The following is a 23,426-nucleotide window of genomic DNA, read 5'->3' on the forward strand; positions in this document are numbered from 1 at the left end:
TGGGGCTCCCGAGGGCCTCACCGTCCTTGGCCACGTCCCCGATGGGCACACTGTGCTTCTGGGCCATGTACCCCAGGAAGGAGAAGATGACGAAGCCCGAGAAGAAGCTGGTGAGGGAGTTGACGGAGGTGGTGATGACGGCGTCTCTGCAGGAACAAGACAGGCCGTGCTGGCGGCAGCGCCGCGAAGCTGCAATTTTCAGCCATTATTCCTCATTTACTGTGCGGGGGCGGGCGGGGTGGGGGGTGGGGCGGCTTCTCTGCGACGGCGACCAGCCCTTGGTTCCCAGGGACGTCTGGCTGTCCTTGGCCACCCCCGGTGACGGCCCCATGGGGCTCAGGCCAGGCTGCGCCTGGTCCGGTGGCTTGGGGTGACCGGGGCCTCCTGTGCTCCCCCTGGCTGTCGGGCTGGGCCGCCTGCATCGAGCCACCTGTGCACCCCCGGGGTCCCCCTCCGGGGCACACACTGCCCAGCAAGTGTGTGGGACCTGGGTCTGCATTCCTCATTTCCTCCTGGGGTGCCCCACGCCCAGCAGGAGAGCGAGGGCCAGCAGGAAGCGGGGGTACAGTGGGGGCAGCTGGAGCCCTTCCCCTAGGTCTCAGGGCTGGACCCCTGCCCAGCAGGGACCTCGCCGGACCAGAGCACGTCCAGCTGTGGGGCAGCACAGCCGTCCTCGCCACAACGTATCCATATGATGCTGAGAAAAGTAGCATGGTTCCGAGGGCCCCTGCTCCCAGCCTGCACTTGGGTTTGCAAGGCTCTGGGTCCAGCATCGGGGTGTCGGGCACGCAGTGGCCCGGGGCTGGGGGACGGCTGACGGGCGGGCATGTGGGGAGGAGGTGCCCACTGAGGGGTGGTCACGTGGCACGGGCAGCTTCCTGCTCCTCCCTGACGCTGCAGGCACCCAGGCGTTGGCTCGAGTGGGGTGACCCTGACCCTGAGCAGAGGGGAGCAGGGGCTGGCGGGGGCCAGGCGGGCATGGAGGGTCAGCGGGCACCTACGCCGGGGAGGGTGCTCTGGCCGGGCACCTCCTGCTGTATGTCGAATCTCGGGGGCGCTCTGTGGGGTGCAGGCAGCCGCTCTCATTTCCAACCGTGCTGCCCCGCTCCATCCATGGGCACCCCACTTGCCCGGGGCGCCTGGCGTGCTCACCTGTAGCAGTTGTTGGTGACTTTGTTGTAGCTGGAGAAGGCGATGAGCACCCCGAAACCCACGCCCAGGGAGAAGCAGATCTGGGTGGCAGCGTCGATCCAGACCTGGTGTGGGACGGGGGTCAGTGGGGGGCTGTGAGAGACGCAGGTGCAGCCTGCACAGTCGGCTGCGTGCACATGGCCGCCTGGCCGCCTGCCCGCCTGTCCTGCCCCCCAGATGGCTGTTCTCTTGCCAGGCTGCGTGCTGCCCCCGCCGGTAACGCTGTCCTAATGGCAATGGTGTGGGGGCGACCCCACAAAAGCAGGTCACGGTGGGGGCACCGACGTCGCGGGTCAGCGTCCGGCCCCCACCCTCATGCCAGTGCCACCTTATTAAAATGCGTCCGTCTCTACCTTCCCAGCATCCACCCCCACGGGCAGCAGCCTTGGGCCTCGTCCACGCTGGTGACCCCCGGGCGTGTCCCGCTGGACAGCGGAGGGTGTTTAGGTCCACAGTGGGGCTTTACACACCAACCCGACCTACTCAAGGCAGGATGCTGAGGCTTCTGAACAGGGCAGATGGGCGGACCCAGGCCCTGGCCAAGGGGGCATGTGGGCGCTGGTCGGGTCCCAGGGCTGCTCCTGTATTTCCGAGGAGCCCCCAGGCCACATCAGGGACCCAGCGGCGGTGGGAACGGTGCTCCGGGGACGGGGCACAGAGCAGCTCGCCTGCGCTCACTGACTGAGGGGACAGCACATGGACGCCATGGAGGGGGCCACAGCCCACCCTCTGGGACCAGGGTGACCCTGCCCTGTGGGAACATGCCAGGGCCTCGAGGCCACCCACGTGGCTTGGGGGCAGCTGGCCCTTGGGCTGGGTCTGCAAGGAGCCTGCCGCGGCTGAGCCCAGAGCCGTGCGCCTGCTCTGACCTCGTCTCCATCGCCAGCCCAGGGCCAAAGGCTGCTCCTCTGGGGAGACGGCAGTGCTACCAGGGCCTGGACATCACCACCCATCACCCCTGCCCAGCCATCGCCTGTCTGCCCCTCTATTTATCTGTCATCTGTGCCCACGTCTCTTCCCTATCTACCTGTCTCCCCATTCATCTCTCACTGACCTACCCATTGTCCACATACTTCTTCCTTTCCTTTCTTCCTTCCTCCCTTCCTTTTTCTTTCCATCCATCCATCTAACCATCCATTCATCTCTATACATCCATCCACCCATCCATCTGCCTGTCTGTCCATCCAGCCCTCCATCCATTGGCCCATTTGTCCATCTCTATCCATCCATCCATCCATCCAACTGTCCATCCAGCCCTCCATCCTTCATCTACTCAGTGACACCCTCCCATCTATCCATTTCCCCACCAGGCTCAGGCTTGCTCTTTCCTGCTCTCCCTGTCCAGCTCTCAGCCCAGCCTAGGGCATCGGGCAACAGGAGTCCAAGCTGCCTACAGCCCCGACCTCGCCACCTGGGCCCTGCCCTCTCGCTGCTCACCCCTCCCACAGGGACCCCGTCTGTCCTCAGCCCTATCTACTTGAGTGCCAGTGGCCTCCGCAGAGCCCGTCTGTGTCACGCCAGCCCCTCTGCTAACAGCACCCACATTTCGGAGCCACCTCCCTCTTTCTCCCTCTTCAAATCAGACCATCCTCCAAGGCCTTGCCTGACCCTCCCCTCCAGGCATTTTAACCCGGAACTGTTCTTTCTTTGCTGGGGACACCTCTAGCCCGTGTCCACTTGGTTTGGGTCTAGCCACTGTGAGCTGTCTCCTTGTGGGGGGCCTTGGGGAGGTGTCACCAGGGGGTTCCCGGGGGCCCTGTCTCTGCCACCCGACACACCCTACCTCACCTGGACGCCAGGCAGGGGCCAAGTGCAAGCTGCTGTCTGTGCAGCCCTCCCGGGTGGCCGGTTGGGGGGACAGGTGTCCAGCGCTTAGGGTGGCTGGCAGGCGAGGGCACAGCACTTGAGCCCCACATTGGGGTCAGCAACCACCTGACCCTCTGCTGCGCCCACGGTCACCTGCTCCCTTGCGGCCCCTTCCCTGGCCCTCGGCTTCCCTGCACTGGCATGCCACACCCACTCTCCCGGGCACAGGTCGCCAGCACAAGTGCACTCTGCGGTCTGAGCGGGCAGTCGGGGCCCCGGGGGCTACTCACGGATGCCTCGCAGAGCCGGTAGAAGTCGACGCTCAGGTAGGCTCGGATGCCGTCGATGGCGCCCGGGAGGGTGACACCACGCAGCAGCAGGGCCGTGAGCACGGCGTAGGGCATGGTGGCTGTGACCCACACGACCTGGGGGAGGGGCAGTGTCAGCGGGCCAGTAGGCCAGACAGCACGCCATCGGCCCTGGCCCGTGAGCCCATTCAGGGCGAGGTGCTCCCGCACGTCCTTCCTGGGCTCCCCGAGGGCAGGACAACGCACATCCTTTCCACACTGGCCCCCAGACTGGAAGGCCGTGATCTTCATCTCAGCCTAGAGGGCCTGGTTATGAGTGGTCAGCCGAGTCAGGATGGCCTTATTCCCATTTCTGGAGGCCTTAAGGGAAGGCCACCAAGAGGGGCCATGGAGGAGCCAGAGGCTGAACGTCAGTGGAACCCAGAGGAGAAGGGGGACGCCGCTGCCATGCACATCACCACATGATGGGAAAGCCAAGGAACCAGGGTGGTGGCAGCCAGGTCCAGAACCCCAGTCTCCTGCAGGAAAGCATCACCTTGCTGATGCTCCAATTTTGATCCTCTCTTGGCCTCAAAACCTTGAGCCAATAAATTCCTGTTGCTTAAGCCAATTTATTGTATGGTGCCTGTTTTAGCAATGAGGAAACTAATGCATGAAGTAAGAGTGAATCTGCACTAATTGTGCAAATCTGCACCTTGAGTAAGTTCAAAAACATGGATTCTGGGGGGTAAAGGGAGGAGAACAGAAGAACCTGCCATTAGAGAAGGCTTTCACATGGTGGCAACTCACTCTGTATTTCTGCAAGTGACAGGCATATTTAGGTCAAAAGTGCTTTTGGTGTTGGGTGAAAGCAAAAATACTGGAAACAAATTGTGTTTCCTTGTCTTTATGCTGGACACACGCTGCTGCAGGTGCTTCCCCCCTCGACACCCTCCCTCAACCACACTCCCTTTGTCCTCTCTCCAACATGACCCTGGCCACATGCCCATTCCTCTTCCCAACCACAGTCTACATGCCCTCTCTTCTGTGCAACCACAGTCCACATGTCCACTTCCCAACATGACCCTGGCCATTTGTCCACTCCTCTACCAAACCACAGTTCATGTGTCCACTCTTATACTCAACCACAGTCCACATGTCCACTCCTCAACATGACCCTGGCCAGGTGTCCACTCCTCTACCAATCACAGTTCACGGGTCCACTCTTCTACCCAACCACAGTCTACATGTCCACTCTGCTATTCAACCACAGTCTATATGTCCACTCCTCAACATCACCCCAGCCATGTGTCCACTCTTCTACCCAGAGTCTACCAGTCCAGTCTTCTACTCAACCACCATTCACATGCCCACTCACCAACATGACCCTGACCACGTGTCCACTCCTCTATCCAACAACAGTCCACGAGTCCACTCCTCTACCCAACCACAGACTGCATGTCCACTCTTCAACACAACTACAGTTCACACATCCACTCCCCAACATGACCCCAGCCATGTGTCCACTACTTTACCCAACCATAATCCATATGTTCTCTTGCCAACTGACCACAGCCACATGTCCACTCCCAAGGTGACTATGGCCATGTGTCCATGCTCCAATGTGACCATGAACACATGTCCATCATCCAACCCAGTCACAGCCCATGACTCCACTCCCCAACATAATCATGGTCTACATGTCCACCCTCAAACTGACCCGACCACATGTCCAATTCCCAGTTCACTACAGCCATGTGCTCTCTTCCAATCTGACCATGGCCTGTGTCCATGCTCCACTTTGACCACAAACGTGTCAGCTCCCTAATCTGACCACAACCTGTGTTCACTCCTCACCATGGCCGGGGTCACATGTCCACTCACCTTCCCAGACGTCTTCACACCTTTCCACAAGCTGAAGTAGAGCAGCACAATGACCAGCACCAGGCAGGATGTGAGCTGCCACCGGGGAGGGCCCAGATCACCGATGCCATGGCTTTCGTGGAGGTGCAGCACTTCGCGCCTGGAAAGGGTGGACAAGTGGGCTCTTGAGGGGTGTGGACCCCCACCCCGAGCTGAGGCCAGGTTTCTGGGCCTGTAAGTGGCCTAAGGACAGCAGAGCAGTGCCCTTGAGGTCTGGAAAGCCAGTGAGGGCAGGGGATGGCCGCCAGTTTGGGAAGATAAACACCTCCCATTTTTAGTGAACTGATGGTTGTGATTCTTTGATCTGAATAATAATAGAATGTTCGGCGTCTACTGGCAAAAGGAACCTGGGAATGAGCCCACTGGGTCCCCATTTTACAGGCAAGGACACCAAGGCACCGAGAGGAGAAGCAACCTTCCCAAGTTTCAAGTTAGTGAGCGGCAGAGCTGCATTTGGACCCAAAGAGCCTAACTCCAGAACCCTCTAGAACACGCTGCTCTGGAGAGGAGGTACAAGGACCCCCGCTTCTGCCCATGATGAAGGACATCTCAAGCAGCTTGAAAACAAGAGAAAGTCACAGAACAGGCACTTTCAGGCACTGAACTGGAGGCAGTGCAGGATTGAGCTCCAGGTGGAGGCATGCTCCTGCCAGCACAACTGGAATGTGGAAACAATGGTCAGAGCTTAGAGAGTCTGACATGCTGAAAGTTTTAGGGAAAAATTCTGGAAGACTGGACTATACTGGAGAGCCCGTGGGGACTGCCGGGAGCCGGGACCTGGGTCCCAGGGTGGAACTCCATCAGGCAGCACCATAGCTGGGGAGCTGTGAGCTGGACGGTTGGTTGCCAGGGCTCAGGAGATCAGAAGGTCATCCAAGTTCTCACAACCGGAGTCCTTGTTGATCATGGGGGGAGCTGTGAAGAAACTTTAGAAGGGCTGTGCTTCAACAGACAGATGAACCATCCCTAAAGTAAAGGATGACCTAGAACCACTCAAACATCTTTGAAAGGATGAAACTGAACCACAAGTCATGTCACTGCCTACCAGAGCAAACCTACTGCTCTTTAAAGGAAGTCAGAAAAATCCAAACACCCATCAACAAAAAACTCACAACATCCAACATCTAACAAGAAATTACTGAAAATGACAGGAAGCGAGAAAATGTGGGTTATAACCATACATATTAACTGAAGGAAAATCAGTGAATAGCATCAGATCCAGAAATGATAGAGATGATGGAACTAATAGACAATGATGTTAAAACAGCTATTATGCTTATGTTCAGAGATTAGAGGAAAACATGAACAAGTGAGGAGATAAATGGAAGATATAAGATAGAACTTCTAAAGACAAAAAATACATATCTGAAATGAAAATTCCCTACAAAGGATTAACAGCAGACCCAGCTCTGCAGAACTGAGGAGGAGGGAGTTTAAGGCCACAGTGACAGTGCCTCTCCAGAAGGAGCAGAGAGAAAAGAAAGAAAAAGAACATATTAACAGACTCACAGCCATGTGGATTTATCAATTTATGTTGTGCCTTGATGTGTTTTTCTTTGTATTTATCTGGTTTGGGATCAATTGAGCTTCTTGGGTCTGTGAGTTTCAAAATTCATGAGCCCAAACCTGATAGGACTGTGGAGAGAAACAGGCAATCCACGGTTATAGCTGGAGGTTTTAGCGCTCCTCTCTCAGTAGCTGCTGGAACAGACACAAACTCCGTACGGATTAGAAGCCGCGCGCGGCACTCTCCACCAGCACGGCCTCGTGGGCGCTCACACACAGGCATCTGCCGGGACCACACAACCTGCTGTCCGACATGCATATAACTGGGGTCCCGGGAAGAAAAGAAGATTGGGAGACAGAGAGAACACTTGGACAGATAACCATTAAAACGTTCTCAAATCTTTTGAAAACTATAATCCCACAATCCAAGAAGCTTAATGAATCCCAAACAGGATAAATACAAAGAAAGCCACACCAAGGCACATCATTATGAAATTCCTGGAAACTAGTGATAAACAGAAAAATCTTAAAAGCACTTGGTCAGAGGGGTAAAAAGACATTACATCCAGAGCCACAAAATGGAATGCCCTGAGACTTACCAGTAAATTCACCTTCTAAGAGGCATTAAAATGACATCTTTACAGTACTGACAGAAAAAAACGTGTGTCAACCATCAACATGCCATAAAAAATGAAGGCAAATAAAGACTTTTCAGGAAAACTAAAGCTGAGGGAATTCATTGCCAAAAGGCCTACACCACAAAAAAATGTGAGAGGAGATTCCTCAGATGGAAGGAAATGATACCAATGGAACATATGGATCTACAGCAAAGACAGAACGCACCAGAAATGCTAAATATGTGTGTAAATTTAAAATAAGTTTCCTCAGCTTTAAATTTCTTTGAAATTTGAAATGGTGAGGCATGCAACCAGGTGAATGAACCTGAGGACTGGATGTCAAATGAAATATCAGAAACAAAAAGACAAACATGGTCATGCCTCCCTCATATGGATTAACTATAATATTACAAACTCAGTGAACTGGAGTTGAGAGATGGGCTATCAGGTCGAGGCCCATAGTAAAGGGTCCTGGATTGTGAGCTCTTACAGCAGGCACATCTATGCAGGAGCTGTAACTGTTATTTCTGAATTCTGGACTATCAGTGTACAACCTAGTAATTCCCTGAAACTTCAGGTATTTATGCGACACCTGAGACTCAGAGCTCTGAAGCCATGGAAGTCAGCAGTACCCACGGAGCAGCAGTTAAGAAAGGTCAAACTCATCAGACTTCAACCAGAGGCATGAATGAAGCTGATCTGGACAGGACTAAGGTAGAGCAGAATACAGGGTGAAGGATGATAGTGTCCATATTTTAAAACTTCAACTTCTGTGTGAGACCAAAGGGAGAGATGTTTATTCAGTGGAAAGTTTATATTTTGGGTAGCACATCATATAACTTAACTTGTATGGTCAGTTTATTTGAACAGCATAATTACATGGAATCTCGAATAGGGAGTGAGATCTTGTTGGTTTGTACAAATTAGTGTGATGCCCTGACAGATCCCAGAATAATTAGGGCAGAGAATGAAAAAGTATTTGCAAAGTCCCCTTGGGGGACTGGGGAGAAAGGATGAAATATTCAACTTCCCCATCTGGGGAATTCTTGATATTCTCACAAGCAGTGAGGACAACCAGTACAATAGGCTGAGCCCTCGATCTTGGGGTTCACCCCTATGAAACTTATTCCTGCAAAGGAGAAGCTAAGCCTACTTTTAATTAAGCCTCAGAGTCACCCCAGAGAACCTCTTTTGTTGCTCAGATGTGGCCTTTCTCTCTAAGCCAACTCGATAGGTGAACTTGCTGCCCTCCCCACCACGTGGAACATCACTCCCAGGGGTGTAAACCTCCCTGGCAACGTGGGACAGGACTCCCTGGATGAGCTGGGAAGAGCATAATGGGATTGAGAAAGCCTTCTTGACCCAAAGGGCGAAGAGAGAAATGAGACAAAATAAAGTTTTAGTGGCTGAGAGATTTCAAACAGAGTTGAGAGGTTATCCTGGAGGTTATTCTTATGCATTATATAAATATCCCTTTTTAGTTGATGGTGCATTGGAGCGGCTGGAGGGAAGTACCTGAAACTGCTGGGCTGTCTTCCAGTAGGCTTGATTCTTAAAGACGATTGTATACTGGCGTCACTTTTGCAGTGTGACTGTGTGATTGTGAAAACCTTGTGTCTGACACTCCTTATATCCCGGGTGTGGACAGATGAGTAAAAAAATAAAGAAATAAATTATAGGGGTGGGGGAGAAGGGGTAAAAATTTTGGGTAGATTGAAATACGAGTGGTCCATGAGAGGGAAGGGTAAGGGGTATGGGATGTATGAGTTCTTTCTTTTCATTTCTTTCTTCTGGAGTGATGCAGCTGCTCTAAAACTGATCATGGTGATGAACACACAACCGTGTGATGATATCGTGAGCCACTGATTGCATACTATGGACGAACCGTGTACGTGTGAAGATTTCTCAATAATTTTTTAAAAATTTAATTGAGTGTTTAAAACAAAAAATAACAATGTATTGTGGAGTCCATAACACACTGCAGACATGAAAAATCTTTACTAACCTCACAAAACACATGAGGGAAAAAATGGAAGCCTATTGTCTTAAGATTTTTACGTGGTATGTAAAGTGCCATTTGAATGTAGATTATGGTATATTAGATATGCATATTGTAAACCTTATACTGTCCACTAAAATATTTTTAAAAAGAGCTATAGCTTATAAACCAATAATGCAGAAAAAATGGAATCCTAACAATTACTCATTTAATCAAAGAGAAAGGAGGAAAAGAGACAAGAAACAAAAGTTGAGACAAATAGAAAATGAATAGCAAAATGAAGGACATAACCCAAATACACTGACAATTATTAAATGGAAGTGACCTAAACACTTTAATTAAAAGGCAGTGGGCAGTGTGACGGTGGCTCAGCAGGGAGAGTTCTCGCCTGCCAGGCTGGAGACCCGGGTTTGATTCCCAGTGCCTGTCCATGCAAAAAAAAAAAAAAGCAGTGATTGTCGGACAGGAAACAGAAGCAAGACTCAGGTCTATGTGGTTTACAATAAACCTATTTTAAAGACAAGGACACTTAGAAATAAAAGGATGGACAAGCTTCACCACACAGACACTAACATGAGAAAGCTGCGATGGCTGTATTGATATCAGACTGGGTGGACTCCAGGCCGAGGTGTGTTCCAGGGTGGGCACCTCACAATGGTGAAGGGTCCACCCATTGGGAAGGGCTGACAGCCACACACACGTACACACTCCATGCCAGAGCTTCAAAACACATGAAGCAAAACAAAGAGAAACAGAAAAATCTGTGATTCTAGTTGGAGATTCAGACCTCTCTCTCTCTCAGCAACTGATAGAACAAGGGGACAGAAAACCAGTAGATGTGCAGAAGCTCCAGAGAACACTGCTGGCCAACGTGACCTCACTGACATTTACACAACTCTCTACCCAACAGCAGCAGAACACACACCCTTCTACATTTACACAACTCTCTTTCCAACAATGGCAGAACACACCATCTTTTATTCTTGTACAACTGCCTACCAATAACAGCAGAAGACAATTCTTTCACATCTACACAACCCTCTTCCCAGCAGTGGCAGAACGCACACTCTCTGAAGTGCACGCAGAGCATTCACCAAAACAGACCACATCTGGGCCACTGAGCAAGACTCAGTAAGTTTAAAAAGACTAAAGCCATACAAGTTTATTATTGCAACAAGTACCTTTACATTAGGAAAAAAAAATGACAATAGAAAATTATCTAGTGATCCCTAAATTATAAAAACAACTTTCTAAAATTGTCCCATGTATCAAAGAAGAAATCTCCAGTGAAATCAGGAAAGATTTTGAACCGGATGGAAACAAAAGTACAACATACCGAAATTTGTGGGATGCAGCTAAAGTCATACTTAGAGGCAAATGTTTAGCTTTAAATGCCATTTTAGAAAGTAGGGGAGGGTGCTATTCATAGCATTTTCTGAAGTAAGGGGAATTTAAAACAGATTGGAGTTAGCCAGGTCCATTTTAGTGCCACAGGCACCTTCCTTGCTCTTATGCTCAGATTTTACATCCGTAAAGTGTGTTCTTGTCATTGTTTCACACCTGAGAATTAACTCCACAACTTCTGGTTCCTGCTCTGAGCCTGTGGTATTTTCTACCCCATTGGGGTAGAAGCTGGAGCAAGGAGAGCAAACCCAGGGGCTAGTGAGGGTAGAGGTGCTTAGGTGCCAGCCAGCTCTCCATTTAAACATTGAAGAGGGAGCAAGCAACCCTCAGAAGAGATGAATTGGGATCAATTCTAAAGCGCTCTATTTTTCTCAGATGAGAAGTGTCCTGGGCCGAACGCTGCACACACAGACACACACCCATTCACGCCCCCCTGGAACTTTAGACCGTGACCTGATTTAGAAATAGCGTTTTCACAGATGCAATTGTTTGAGATGAAGTTGTATTGGACTGGAGTGGGCCCTGAACCCAAGGACTGCTGGCCTCCTAAAAAGGGGGAACTAGCACTCAGAGACACCAGCACGGAGGGTGTCTCTTTAGCCATGCGAAGATGGAGGCAGAAGTCAAAGATGCCCTGGGGCCTCTGGAAGCCGGAAAGAAGGAGCCTCAGACACCTGAGTCTCACACTTCTGGCCTCCAGAAGAGAGAATCAGTTTCTGCTGTTTAAATAGCAGCCCCAGAAAACTAAACACAGGAAGGCAATGAAAATAAAAGTAACCACTGCACGCAAGGCCCCAGGTTGTTATCTATGTGAAGGAGAGGTTTCCACTCTGAAACGCTTCCTTTCCCTTTTCCGCAAAAGCAGTTTCTGCTACCGCCTGCTGGTGGCCTCTGCTGGAGAAGGAAGCTGCGGGATGGCTGGGGGTCCTGGGAGCTGGTGGGGGCTCAGCTTTTGCAGGGCCCTTTCCCGCTGCTGATGGCCAGACTGAGTCCCTGGGCCTTGGCCGGGGCACGGGGACGAGCTCTGCACACGGCATGGGCACTGTGGTGGTGGGGGCCCACCTGGGACCAGAGGAAGGGAGGGGGTGTCAGGAGACTGGACCTGGGATGGGGTGGCCCAGCCGGCCGGGGAGCTGACACACGTACAGGGGCGGCTGACGTTTCAGTTGTGATCATGGCTTCCGTTCCCCCTGCTCCTTCCAGACCGAGAATTTCCAAATGGACGCTTCCAGGCTGGTTCTTCTTTTTTAAGTAACACACTCTTTCCTTCTTGCATTCTTAATGATGACCAGCAGGCCAAGCAGTTTTCCCCTTTTTGTCTCAACTGAAAATCACTTAGATGAATCAACTTTTTCCGTGCCCCCCAAGCAAAAGGTGGGGTTCCAAAGGCATCACTCGCACTCGCGGCTACCTGAGACCTCCAATGGACAGCATCACTGAACTCTGCAGGCTGCAGCTTCGCCCAGCACCCAAACCCCTGCTGCCCAGTCTAGGCCCCCCCTCCCACATCTGTCCCCTGCTCGAGGCCTGGGCACCACACCGGCCGTAGCCACCTCTCCTGTCCTTGCCTCTACCTGCACTGCTGGGTCCTGGGGATGCCTCCTGCTGGGGTGGGGAATTCCACAGCGCAGTGCTTAGAGCCCCTGTTGGGCAGGCAGCCCCCCCAGTGCAGGTCATGGCCCCCAGGGCTGGAGAAGAGGCAGGCAGGGATGGCGAGGGGCCCTGTGGGCAGAGGGCAGGCCCAACCTCTGGGAGGAGATGGAGAGGAAACCCAGGCCCAGCTGGAGGTGGAGGAGGGCCGGACCCGGCGGCGGGAGGTGTGAGGTTGTGTTTGCAGAAAAGAGACGCAAAACCGAGGAGAAGGGCAGCTGCAGCAGGGCCCCGAGGGGCTGTCTCTGCAAGCGGAGGCCAAGCTGTGAGCAGGCGGACAGTGAGCTGACGTGGGAGCCGCGCTCACTAGGAGCAGCCCAGGGTCGGGCGGCAAAGCCCCCTGCCCAGCAAATGGGGACTGCCGTGTCCCCGGCCGGCAACCCCCACTCAGCAGCTGCCCAGGGCGGGGCGCAGGACGGATGCATGTCAGGCCTGCGGAGCTGGGGACTCTGCCGAGGCCACCAAGCGGGATTCGGGCACAGGGAATCCTAAGGGAGCAGAAGGCGGGCGAGGCCGGGGGCCCCCAGGACGCCCACTTACTCAAAGTACTCCGCGGCGGGCGTGGTCCAGAAGGAGTCGTTGGCGCCCTGGCCGTGGAGGGCGGCGCGGCCGGTGTGCGCATCGGAGCAGTTGGGGCTATTCCAGGAGTTGTTGCAGTGCAGCCAGGGCAGCTCCCGGGCGAAGGAGGAGAAGAGGTAGTGCAGGGCCCAGGCGATGATGACGTTGTAGAAGAAGCCCACGTACAGGGAGATGAGGATGACCGTGAAGCCCACACCTGGGGAGGTGAGGATGACTGTGAAGCCCACACCTGGGGAGGTGAGGATGGCCTGAAACCCACACCTGGGGAGGTGAGGATGACCATGAAGCCCACACCTGGGGAGGTGAGGATGACTGTGAAGCCCACACCTGGGGAGGTGAGGATGGCCTGAAACCCACACCTGGGGAGGTGAGGATGACTGTGAAGCCCACACCTGGGGAGGTGAGGATGACTGTGAAGCTCACACCTGGGGAGGTGAGGATGGCCTGAAGCCCACACCTGGGGAGGTGAGGATGACTGTGAAGCTCACACCTGGGGAGGTGAGGATGGCCTGAAAACCACAACCTGGGGAGGTGAGGATGACCTGAAGCCCACACCTGGGGAGGTGAGGATGGCCTGAAACCCACACCTGGGGAGGTGAGGATGACTGTGAAGCCCACACCTGGGGAGGTGAGGATGACTGTGAAGCTCACACCTGGGGAGGTGAGGATGGCCTGAAGCCCACACCTGGGGAGGTGAGGATGACTGTGAAGCTCACACCTGGGGAGGTGAGGATGGCCTGAAAACCACAACCTGGGGAGGTGAGGATGACCTGAAGCCCACACCTGGGGAGGTGAGGATGACCTGAAGCCCACACCTGGGGAGGTGAGGATGGCCTGAAGCCCACACCTGGGGAGGCGAGGATGGCCTGAAGCCCACACCTGGGGAGGTGAGGATGGCCTGAAGCCCATGACAGGGAGGTGAAGATGGGCATGAAGCCCATATCTGGGGCAGACGAGAGGGCCACGCCACGTCAGTAAGAACCCCCCTGCGCAAGGCAGCCCCCAGATCTGTAATTTGGGGTGATGGGAAGTGACTGGGGGCCAGGTTATGATCAGAGAAGAGGGCGGCCCACCTCCGGAACCATCCATAGTCACCCAGGGCCACCCAGGGTCACTGATGGACATCGAGGGGCACCCGGCACATCTGGGGCCACCTGGGTCATCAGGGCAGCCAGATGTCCCTGGCTCACACAGCCACAGGTCACCTAGGGCCATTCACACATGGCTATCGAGGGCCACTAGGGCCATGCAGAGCCATCACCACTGCCCACAGCCACCCACGGCCACCAGGGCCACCTACAGGCATCGAGGGGCACCAAGAGTCACTGGGGCCAATAAAGCCCACTTTACATCATTCAGGGTCCTCACCCGGGACACCCAGGGCCTCCCAGGGACAGGGTCCTCCATGGTCATCCACAGTACTCAGGGTCAGCTGGGACCACGAAGGCCACTCAAGACCATCCATGGCCACCCATGGCCAATCAGAGCCCACAGGGTCACCTGGGGCCACGCACAGCCACCCAGGGTCACCCACAACCATGCAGGGTGGCTGAGTTTTCAGGGCCAGAGGTACCTAGGGCTATGTGGGGTGACCCAGGGCCATGTCTGACCTCCCAGGGCCTCTCAGGCACCCTTCCAGGACACAGGCCCTGGAATTGGGGGGAGGCCCGGGGAGTCTCCTGGTGCATGGGGACAGCCCTCGGTGCTGTGTCAGCCCAACGGGTGGTGGCGGGCTTGGGGACAGAAGGCCTCCTCCCTCCGGTCAAGGAACTGCGCTTACCCCAGGGACAAGGCACACAAAGGTGCGCCTTTCAGAGGCTCCCTCGGGAGTTGCGTTCTCAGGCTCGGGCAGCTCATGGAAGGCCTGGCCCTGTGCAAACAAGGGCAGCACCTGATGACCACGTGGGCTAGCAAGGGAGGGGTCGGGGCCAGAGAGGGAGCGGGCTGGGGCCAGCATGCGCCTGTCCTGAGGTGAGGACGCTGGCTGCTCCCTTCAGAGGCCTGCAGCGTGGGGTCCTTCCACCCAGGATCTGCTCACTGAGCTCCCTGGGGTGGGGCCTGGCCGGCCACTGACTGGGAATTCCAGGTAGGCCGTGGTGGACCCGGCCACTCCAAGGGCACCAGCCCGGGGCGACGAGTCCTGATTGGACTGTTTCTCTGGGTGAAGACTTTGCAGACCCAGCTCTCAGCTTCGGGCTTCGGGAACTCAAAGGAGCATGTGGTCAACCTCAAAGAGTAGATCCCAACCCAGTCTCCAAGGGCTGAGCTGCCTCTGGTTCTTCTGGAACCCTCCGTGGTGTGGGCGGCCCTCCCTCCGGCGGCGGCCTTTCCAGGCCCCCTGGCAGAGTGGTGAGGCTGAAGCCGCCGTCCTGCTGGCACAGCAAGTGGCCTTGCCCGGAGGCAGCTGCACAGGGCACCGAGGCCCTCCCTCCTCCCGGCACCCACTGCACCGGAGCTGCTATCTGGCCGCCTGAACGCCCGATGACAGGGCGACCCCTGGGGAGGGACTCCGGCGTGCACGACGTGCTTGGTTCTCTGCAGTTCGGTCCCCCAGAAGGCAGCGTGTCGGGGAGCCTTCCTGTCTTCCAGGAGGGTGTCTGAGAACAGTGGTCACTGCCAAGTCCTCCCGGCGGGGCCGCCGTGGGGGGAAGCAGGCACACACATGGTCAGGGTCTTCTCGTGACAACACCCACAGGGCTCCACGGCTTCTCCCAGGACACTCGGGGCTAAATGTGGATTTCCATCAAAGCTTGCACCATCAGTTTCCTTAACTTCATTATCTTTCTTGGTATTAACTTTGGTTGTGTTTTGTTTTGTTTAGAGCCACCTCAAAAGCTTTTTGGGAAGAGATAATGTCTGATGAATCACCTTAAAATATTTCTGAGTACAAAATATCATAACATATTTTATAGTCAATTAAATATGGTGCTGGCATTTGCAAGGCAATAAAACAGGTCTTGTCTTTGGAAAATGCACAATCCACTAGAAAGGAGTCTCCGACACCCCACTTCTTCACATATCGGGGGGGTCCCCAGAAACTGGCTCCAGGAGATGTGCCGCAGACGAGCTCCAATTCCAGGAACACCGGCGTGAAACGCCACCCTCCTTCCCAGGGCTTTTTGTAGAAAGGAGAGAATTCCTCCCCCATCAGACTAGGGCACCAGCAAGATCTGGCTACTGTGTGCGTGTGTGTGCATGTGTGCATGTGTGTGCACGTGTGTGTGCATGTGTGTGTGTGCACCAGACAGAGACAGGACGGAGGGAGGGAGAAAGAGGGAGGGAAGGAGGAAGGGGAGAGAGAGGGAAGGAGGGGAAGGAGTGAAGGGGGAGGAAGAAGAAAGAGGAGGGGGAGGGGGAGAGGATTGAAGGGGGAGGAGGAGGGGGAGGGAAGGGGAGTGAAGGGGGAGGAGGAAGAATGAGGAGGGGGAGGGGGAGGGGAGTGAAGGCCGCATATGCATAGAGAGGAAGCCACTGGCGTTAGAAGCTGGAAGTAACAGAGCTGGGAGGAAGGACCAGCAGACACCAGCCACGTGCCTTCCCAAGTGACAGACACTGGCCTTCCTTGAGTCAAGGTATCTTTCTCTAGATGCCTTAGTTTGGACATTTTCATGGTCTTAGAACCATAAACTTGTAATTTAATAAATTCCCTTCTTAAAAGCTGTTCCATTTCTGGTATATTGCATTCTGGCAGCTTTAGCAAACTAAAACATTTCTCTCCTCCGTCACCTGTCACCCTTCGCCTGACTTCTTGGGTTCCTGGGGCAGCTCAGGAGCCGGCGAAGCTGAGCCATTCCAGGTCCTCTGGGTGGGGGAACAGTTCCACAGGGTGGGGTGGGGCCCTTTCCCGGGGCCAGGCTTATTTCCCATCAGCTTGAACGTGCCTGAGCTGTGGGCGCGGGAGCCACAGTGTGGCTGGGCCCTGGCCTGGGGTGGCAGCCACTCCCACAGCTGTCCAGAGCCCAGAGGGCAAGGGCCAGGCACCGCGTCCAGGTCGTTAGTTCTGTGCGCTGGCACCAATGTGGCAAATGCAGCAGCAGCGACCCACAGGCAAGGGCCAGGCTGGCAGCGCGTCTGTCCACAGACACCCTGAGTATCCCGTCAGCCACGGGCGTTGGTCAGAGGATACTGCAGATGGCTCCTTCAGGCTCTGTGTTCGGGTCCTGCAAAGGGGCCTGGAACCTTCCTGGATGGGCTGCGGTCTTCATTATAAAAATGGGGCAGGGGTTTCTCTCTTTCCATAGCTCCATCTGGGGCTGGGGCAGCGAATAACGTGGCCTAGGAAAAATGTGCTGAAGTCTTAAGATCCATTGCCCGGACCATCAAGAGAGACTAAGCAGTAAGTGCCTCGGGGACAGCTGCACCTCGCTGGCCAGACTGCTGGCCAGACTGCTTCTCCCTCGTGAGACCCGGCGGCCGGGAGAGGCTCTTCGGGGATCACAGCCCACAGACCGTCGGGTTGTGCCTTGCAGGCCTTCTCGGGCTCCTGTGCCCTCCCCAACAGCTAACTTCTCAAGAACTTCTAAGAAAATCCAAGAAGATCCTTGGTGGTCCTTTTCTCAGTGGTGTCAACTGTGTAAGGCGGGTGCAGCGCTTCATCTCTTTGAGGAAACGCATCCCAGAACCCCGAGCCAGGCTCCCCGAGTGGCATCAAGCCAAGGGCAGGAGCTGGGCCCACCGGGCGGCTGTGGCTGGGCTCAGGACCACGGGCCTGGGCTGGAATCCTGCCTGTCCCTGGCGGGGTGGCTCACAGCTTCCCAGGCCCTCCACGCCTTGTGACTCCAAAAAGGAGACAACACGGTGGGGGGGCCTTCAGACTGCCGGCGCCTGGGGAGGGCAGGAGGCACTCACGGCGTGGGGCTCTTGTGTCCCGCGTCATGGGATTATTCTAGAAACCTGAAGGCTCAGTGCACAAGGAGACAGATAGATGGACAGACAGATGAGAGATGTACAGAGATGTGAGACACATTTTGTCTTGTCCGTCTTTTACACCTTGCTGAAACAACACTGCAAATGAACTGCAGGACGGTTTCACCTGCAAGCAAGGATCCTTGGTCACCTCGGACTTTTAAAGCAGAACCGGGGAGGGGGACGCAGCTGGAGGACCCTGCACATGGGCTGCGCAGGCAGGAGGTGCCGCACTCACCTTTCAGGATGGGGCAGATCTTCCAGACACCGGCCGCCCCTTCCCGGTTGAACTGCCCAAGGGCCAGCTCCATGTAGAAGAGAGGCATGCCGGCGATGAGCATGAAGAGCAGGTAGGGAACCAGGAAGGCGCCTGCGGACAGGGCGGCACAGTAAGCAGGGCGGGTAGCGGGGGAGCAGGGGCAGGTGGGGGCGGGCAGTGGGGGAGCCAGGGCAGGTGGGGGCTGCCCTGTGTCACTGGAGTGGCAACTCAACCATCCCTGTCGGCCCCCCGAGTTTCAGGGGTGACTGTGCCCCTGGGTCTCCCACTGCCCTGGCAAGATGCTCCTGCCAGTTCCCCCAGCCTCCTGCAGGAAGTTCTGGGTTGGGTTGGTGACCTGCAGCGCCTTCCCTAACCCCGCTGTCCTGGGTGCCCTGGCCCGCCCTTACCGTGCCCACCACAGAGCCCTCAGCAGAACAGGTGAGGTGCTGCCAGCTTCTGGGCACTCGTCCTGGGCGCCCCATGCCTGGCCTGCTCTGGGGAGGTGCCCCCACCCGCCTTGATCCTGTTCACCACTCAAGTCATAATGCCTCTGGGGCCTGGGGTGCCAGTGCCTCCCTGACCCCCGGTGGGCGCCACCGCCCGTCCTGGCTCCTGGCCTCTGGAGGCTGCCTGCAGCAGGGTGGAGGGTGGGGATGCTTCGCTGGGGTGGGGGTCCTGTCCCAGGGACTGGGGTCCCCACACATCGGCCTGGTTCCTCTTACACCTGCACCCCAGCCTGGCACAGAGCTCAGGGGCCTGTGGGCTTCCTGCAGCTGACCTTGAGAGAGGGGCTCTCAGCCGTGGCAGGCAGGGGAAGGCGGGGCCCCCACAGCACTGCCTTGGGGCAGGTGGCTGTGCAGCCCAGGCCTCGGGATCTTTGACGGGCATGACCTTGTGCCCCGGCGGGCAGCGGCCACCTCTGCTGGGACCAGCAGCCACTCCCCAGGGTGGCCCAGGTGGAGAGTCCCGAAAGCCCTGGCCTGGGAGTAAGTCCAGTGTGGCTGGCCCCTTGGCTGGAAGCTCTGGGTGACCCCATGCCTTCTTCTGGTCCTCTGCTGGAGCCCAGGGCTGTGCCCAGCTGAGCTTTGGAACGGGTGAAAGCAGGGGCTGTCCGAGACCCTCTCCAGTGCTTCCCCCGTCTCCTTCTTGCCTTCCTCCTCTTTGTCTTTCTCTCCCCATCTCCCCAAGGCCAAGGTGGGACTGAGTCAGAGGGCGGGAGAAGCCCTGCGTCACCCCTGCCTGCCTCTCCCCATGCAAGCTCAAAGGCCTCCAAACATCTGCAGAGACCACTGAGCTGCCCCCGACGCCATTCCCTGGGGCTTTTGGCAGTGGAAATGGACGGGGGTGCAGGGCGGGGCCTCTCACTACCCCCACCCCAGCCGTGTCTTCTTCACGGCCTCAGTTTCCTCAGCTGGAGAACGTCCACTGGGAACTGGCCTTGAGTGTTAAGCTGGGACATCATCCGAGCCCCTATGCGAGGCTGGGACGGCCTCTGCCCACGGCAGCGCGTGTCGGGGGGCGTGGGGAGGGTGTGCCAGGGCACGGAACTCACCGCCGCCGTTCTTGTAGCACAGGTAAGGGAACCGCCAGACGTTGGCCAGGTCCACAGCGAAGCCGATCACCGAGAGGAGGAAGTCGATTTTCTTGCTCCAGGTCTCGCGCTCTTGGGTCTCCCCGGGGGCGCGCGGCGGGGGGATGAGGGTGGAGCTAGTGAGCTGTACCCCATTCTGCTCCTTGAGCAGGACGAGTTCCACCTCCTTCGGGCCCATGGCGTCGGGGCCCTCGGCGGGGGCCACCGCGGAAGACGTTGGCACCGCGGGGCATCTGGACTTACTCATGGGCGCCCCTTCCTCTCGCCTGCAGCCCGCGCGCAAGGCAAACACACGCGGGGCGCGGTCACGGCCGGCTGCGGGTGCCCGGCTCCAAGGCTGAGACCCGCCGCATGGGCATTCACTGCTCAGGGGCAGAACAGAAGCATTGCCCCCTGGACATGCGCTGGGGCTGAGTGCGAGCAGAGGCCAGCCAACGGCAGGGGTCTGCCAAGGGCAGAGGAGGTGCTCGTGGGAGTCACCGAGTCGTGGGGAGACGGGCAGAGGGGCCTCGTGCAGCCACTTCCCTCCCTCCTCTCCCCAGTCGCCCCTCCTCCCGGTAAAGCACCAGGCCACCTCAACTCTGCCCTCCCAGGGTAGCTGTCACCCCCCCACCCCCACGTTTTCTGGGGGTAATTTTACAACCATCAAGTAGCATTCAATACCAAGTCTTTAAATGAAAGTTTATGGCCAAAAGAAAAAGCAATTTTTATATCATTGAGAGCAGCCACGGTTGCTGCAAATTGTAATTCAGGTATTGCCTCTTTTGGGGACTGCCTGTACCAAGGCCTCCACAGGGGGCCCCGGGCACTCCAGGCACCCTGGGGGGGGGGGCGGGTGAGGTGCACAGATGGACAGACAGAAGCATGATTTCTGGCCCTGCTCATGGCTCCACCAGGGAAGTCACTTCCCAAGGCCTTTCCTAAAGTGCTGGGAAGTGAGTGAAAGGAGGGCCGGGGCTCACGCTGGCTGACAGGGTGGGTACAGCCGCCCAGGCGGAAGCTGGCATTTGGCTCCATCAGCCCTGCCTCCACTGCTCACACACGCTCACACGCACTCACACTCACAGTGACTGCCCACAGGACAGCAGCAGGCCAGGCAGAAAGACAGCCGGTGGCAGCTCTAAGGGGATAATTTCCCTGTGTTTCCGAGTTGGAACAAAACTCACAACCTCAGTTGGTTCCCACTTGGCCTCGTGGGTTAAACCCAGCGGCGGCCCGCTGGGGTGGGGCGGGCAGGAGCGAACGGCAGGCCCGCCAGGTGCAGGAGGCCAACGGCGGGAGCTCCGGCAGCGCCTTTACGTTCGCCGCAGCCTGGGCAGCTCGCTCAGCGCTCTCCGGGCCACCCCACCCTGCCATGGCCTCCCGCAGCCTTCGGCCCCGCCACGCCCGCTCCGGCCCCAGCCCCTCAAAGACGCAACCGCCGCCCCCCGCACGTCGCCCGGATGGATTCCAGGGGCCGCTTTCCGGGTTCAGAAGAAAGGACCCCGGCTCCCCGAGCGTCGTCGCCCTCACCAGAGGCGAATCGGCACAAAGACAGAGCCACCAAGCGCCGCGGACCCCGTGTCGCGGTGGCGAGAGGGGACACGACGCGAGAAGCTGATGGCGGGAGCCCGCACCTCTCTGCAGCCCCTGTCAACCCCCCACCTCTCCGCCGCCGACCGTCTCAGGGTGGCGAACGGCACAGAGAGGTGCGCTCCGCATCCCTCCGTGTTGGCGACCTGCGGACACGGCGACGTCTGCGGGGCGCATCTCGCGATGGCGTCCTCCCGGCCCCCGCGCCCTCGGTGCCGCGCTGGGATCGGCGGAGCCAGCGGCGCGCCCCGCCCTACCTGCCCGACGGCCCCTCGTCCGGCCCAGCCCCGACTCCGCGCTGCGTCCCGCCGGAGAGCGCTCGCAGGCTCCGGCTCCGGCTCTGGTTCCGCTACGGGGCGGGACTGGGCTCCCGCTCTTATGAGGCGCCGCGGTGGGGGAGGGGCCTGCCCCGCCCCGCCTCCTGCCTCCCGCCTTCCCAGGGCACCGACCGCCCCGAGGCTAGGAGCTGGGCGCCCCAAGGCTAGCGCGCTGGAGGCTCGCGCGCGCGGGAGCCGTGGCCCTTCTCGGACAGGGGGAAACAGTCTGGATTTCCCTCCCACGCCTGCCCGCATCCCGCCGGGGCCCGTCCCCGCGCCGTGCCCAGTACCCGCGCCGTGCCCGGTCTCCGCGCCGTGCCTGCCTACGGGGAGCCCGGGACCCCTGTCTCGCGACTCCAGCGATGCCCAGAATTGGGGGGTCCGGTTGTGTGGAGCCGGCGACCCGCGGGGGTGGGAGCCGAGCGCGGGCGTGCGGAGCTGCGCCGGTCCTCACCGGTTCCCTCTCCCGCGGCTGCATAGCCCGCGTCACCCACAGTTGTACCGACACCCCCACCCTACCTATCCCCGAGGCTGATCCAACTCTGTCTCCCGCAACTGCGCCGCCCCTGCACCCCTTGCCGGGAGATCCATCCACCTCTCCGCCGAGTTCTGCGGCGACCGCGCGGAGGCTGCCCCTCAGCTCCCCAGACGTGCGCCCTGCGGAGCAGATGCCTGCGCTGGGCCCCGCGCCCTGGGAGACGTGGTTCCCGGAGGCGTCGGACCCAGGGAGCCGGAGCCCCGGCCGCCCTGCGCCTCCCTGCCCTTTGCCGGCACCGAGCGCGCGCATCGATCGGAACAACGCGGCTGGAACCGCTTTCGCATTGGAAAACGATGTCCCAGACGGCCTTCGGAAGCCGCAGGCGGTCGGGACGCGGCTCCGGAGCGGGTGGCCTCGGAGGCTTCCTCGCAGACGTGGCCTGAGCAAGGTTTTACATTGGGAGCGGGAAGAATGCAGCCCCCAGGCCCACCCGCCGGCCCCGGACGCCCCGGGTGGGGAAGGCGCGATGGGGAGCGCCGGGCTCTGCCCGCCGCCAGACCCCGGGCTCCTTGGCTTTCCCACTGCGGGCTCGCCGCGCGGGCGCTCACGAGTGCCGGGCCCACACGCCGTCTCTCCGACGCCTCTGCTCAGCAGGGTCAGGGAAGCAGGCTCCCCTTTGTACGCGGGCTCCATTTCCTCTACTGCGCGCCCCGGGCCTCGGACCCAGAGGCCTGTCTCCTGAGGACAGGGGCCCCATCCCGGCTCTGAGACCCCAGGGCTCACTTAGGCTCCGCAGCAAGAGCCGGGGCGACCTAGGAACACATTGACGGAATCCCTTGGGCGCCACCCTTGGGGCCCGCGCTCCCACACAGCTGCACCTTGCACCTGGAAGATGGGCTCTAACAAGGGTGGGGAGACCAAACTGCCAGGGAAGAAAGACTTGGCAAGTAAGAAAGGGCGTCGTGGAAGCACCCGGGCATAGGGCGTGGCTGGGAGTGTGTCCACATCCACCCGGGAAATAAGAGTCATCTACAGGTAGATCTACACAGGCTGCGAGTGTGTGCATATGTGTGAGTGCACACACTGATAATTATATGCATAAACACACTGATGAGTGTGCATGTGTGTTTGCGCGTGTGTGCACAGCATATATAAAACAAACACACTAAAAAAGTCTTTGGAAAGGAATGCACACGTGCAAGGGTGCAAAATCGTGGCCCAAACCTCAAGCCCACAGGAAGGCATGAGCAGTGACCGGGCAGGCGGCGCGGGTGGGGGCGGGGCGGGCTCCTTCCCGGGCGCGACAGGCACCGGTGGGGCACGGAGCCTTAGCGCGCAGGTC

At 57.6% G+C, this 23,426-nt stretch overlaps 1 protein-coding gene across 1 annotated transcript in view; it reads right to left on the reverse strand.

Moving 5' to 3' along the window:
• The window catches only part of SLC6A3 (solute carrier family 6 member 3), a 32,468-nt gene extending 12,504 nt beyond the window's left edge, over window positions 1-19,964 (reverse strand). Inside the window, exons 1-7 of the mRNA XM_077116805.1 lie at window positions 19,679-19,964; window positions 18,106-18,237; window positions 12,924-13,158; window positions 5,169-5,307; window positions 3,288-3,422; window positions 1,153-1,256; window positions 22-146 (exon numbers count right to left, since the gene is read on the reverse strand). Coding sequence (XP_076972920.1) covers window positions 22-146; window positions 1,153-1,256; window positions 3,288-3,422; window positions 5,169-5,307; window positions 12,924-13,158; window positions 18,106-18,237; window positions 19,679-19,964 — 1,156 coding nt within the window. The remainder of the gene's footprint in view (window positions 1-21; window positions 147-1,152; window positions 1,257-3,287; window positions 3,423-5,168; window positions 5,308-12,923; window positions 13,159-18,105; window positions 18,238-19,678) is intronic.
• Between the last annotated feature and the right edge of the window lie 3,462 nt (window positions 19,965-23,426).

The sequence above is a fragment of the Tamandua tetradactyla genome, chromosome 9, assembly GCF_023851605.1.
Source record: "Tamandua tetradactyla isolate mTamTet1 chromosome 9, mTamTet1.pri, whole genome shotgun sequence".
Classification (NCBI taxonomy): Eukaryota; Metazoa; Chordata; class Mammalia; order Pilosa; family Myrmecophagidae; genus Tamandua; species Tamandua tetradactyla.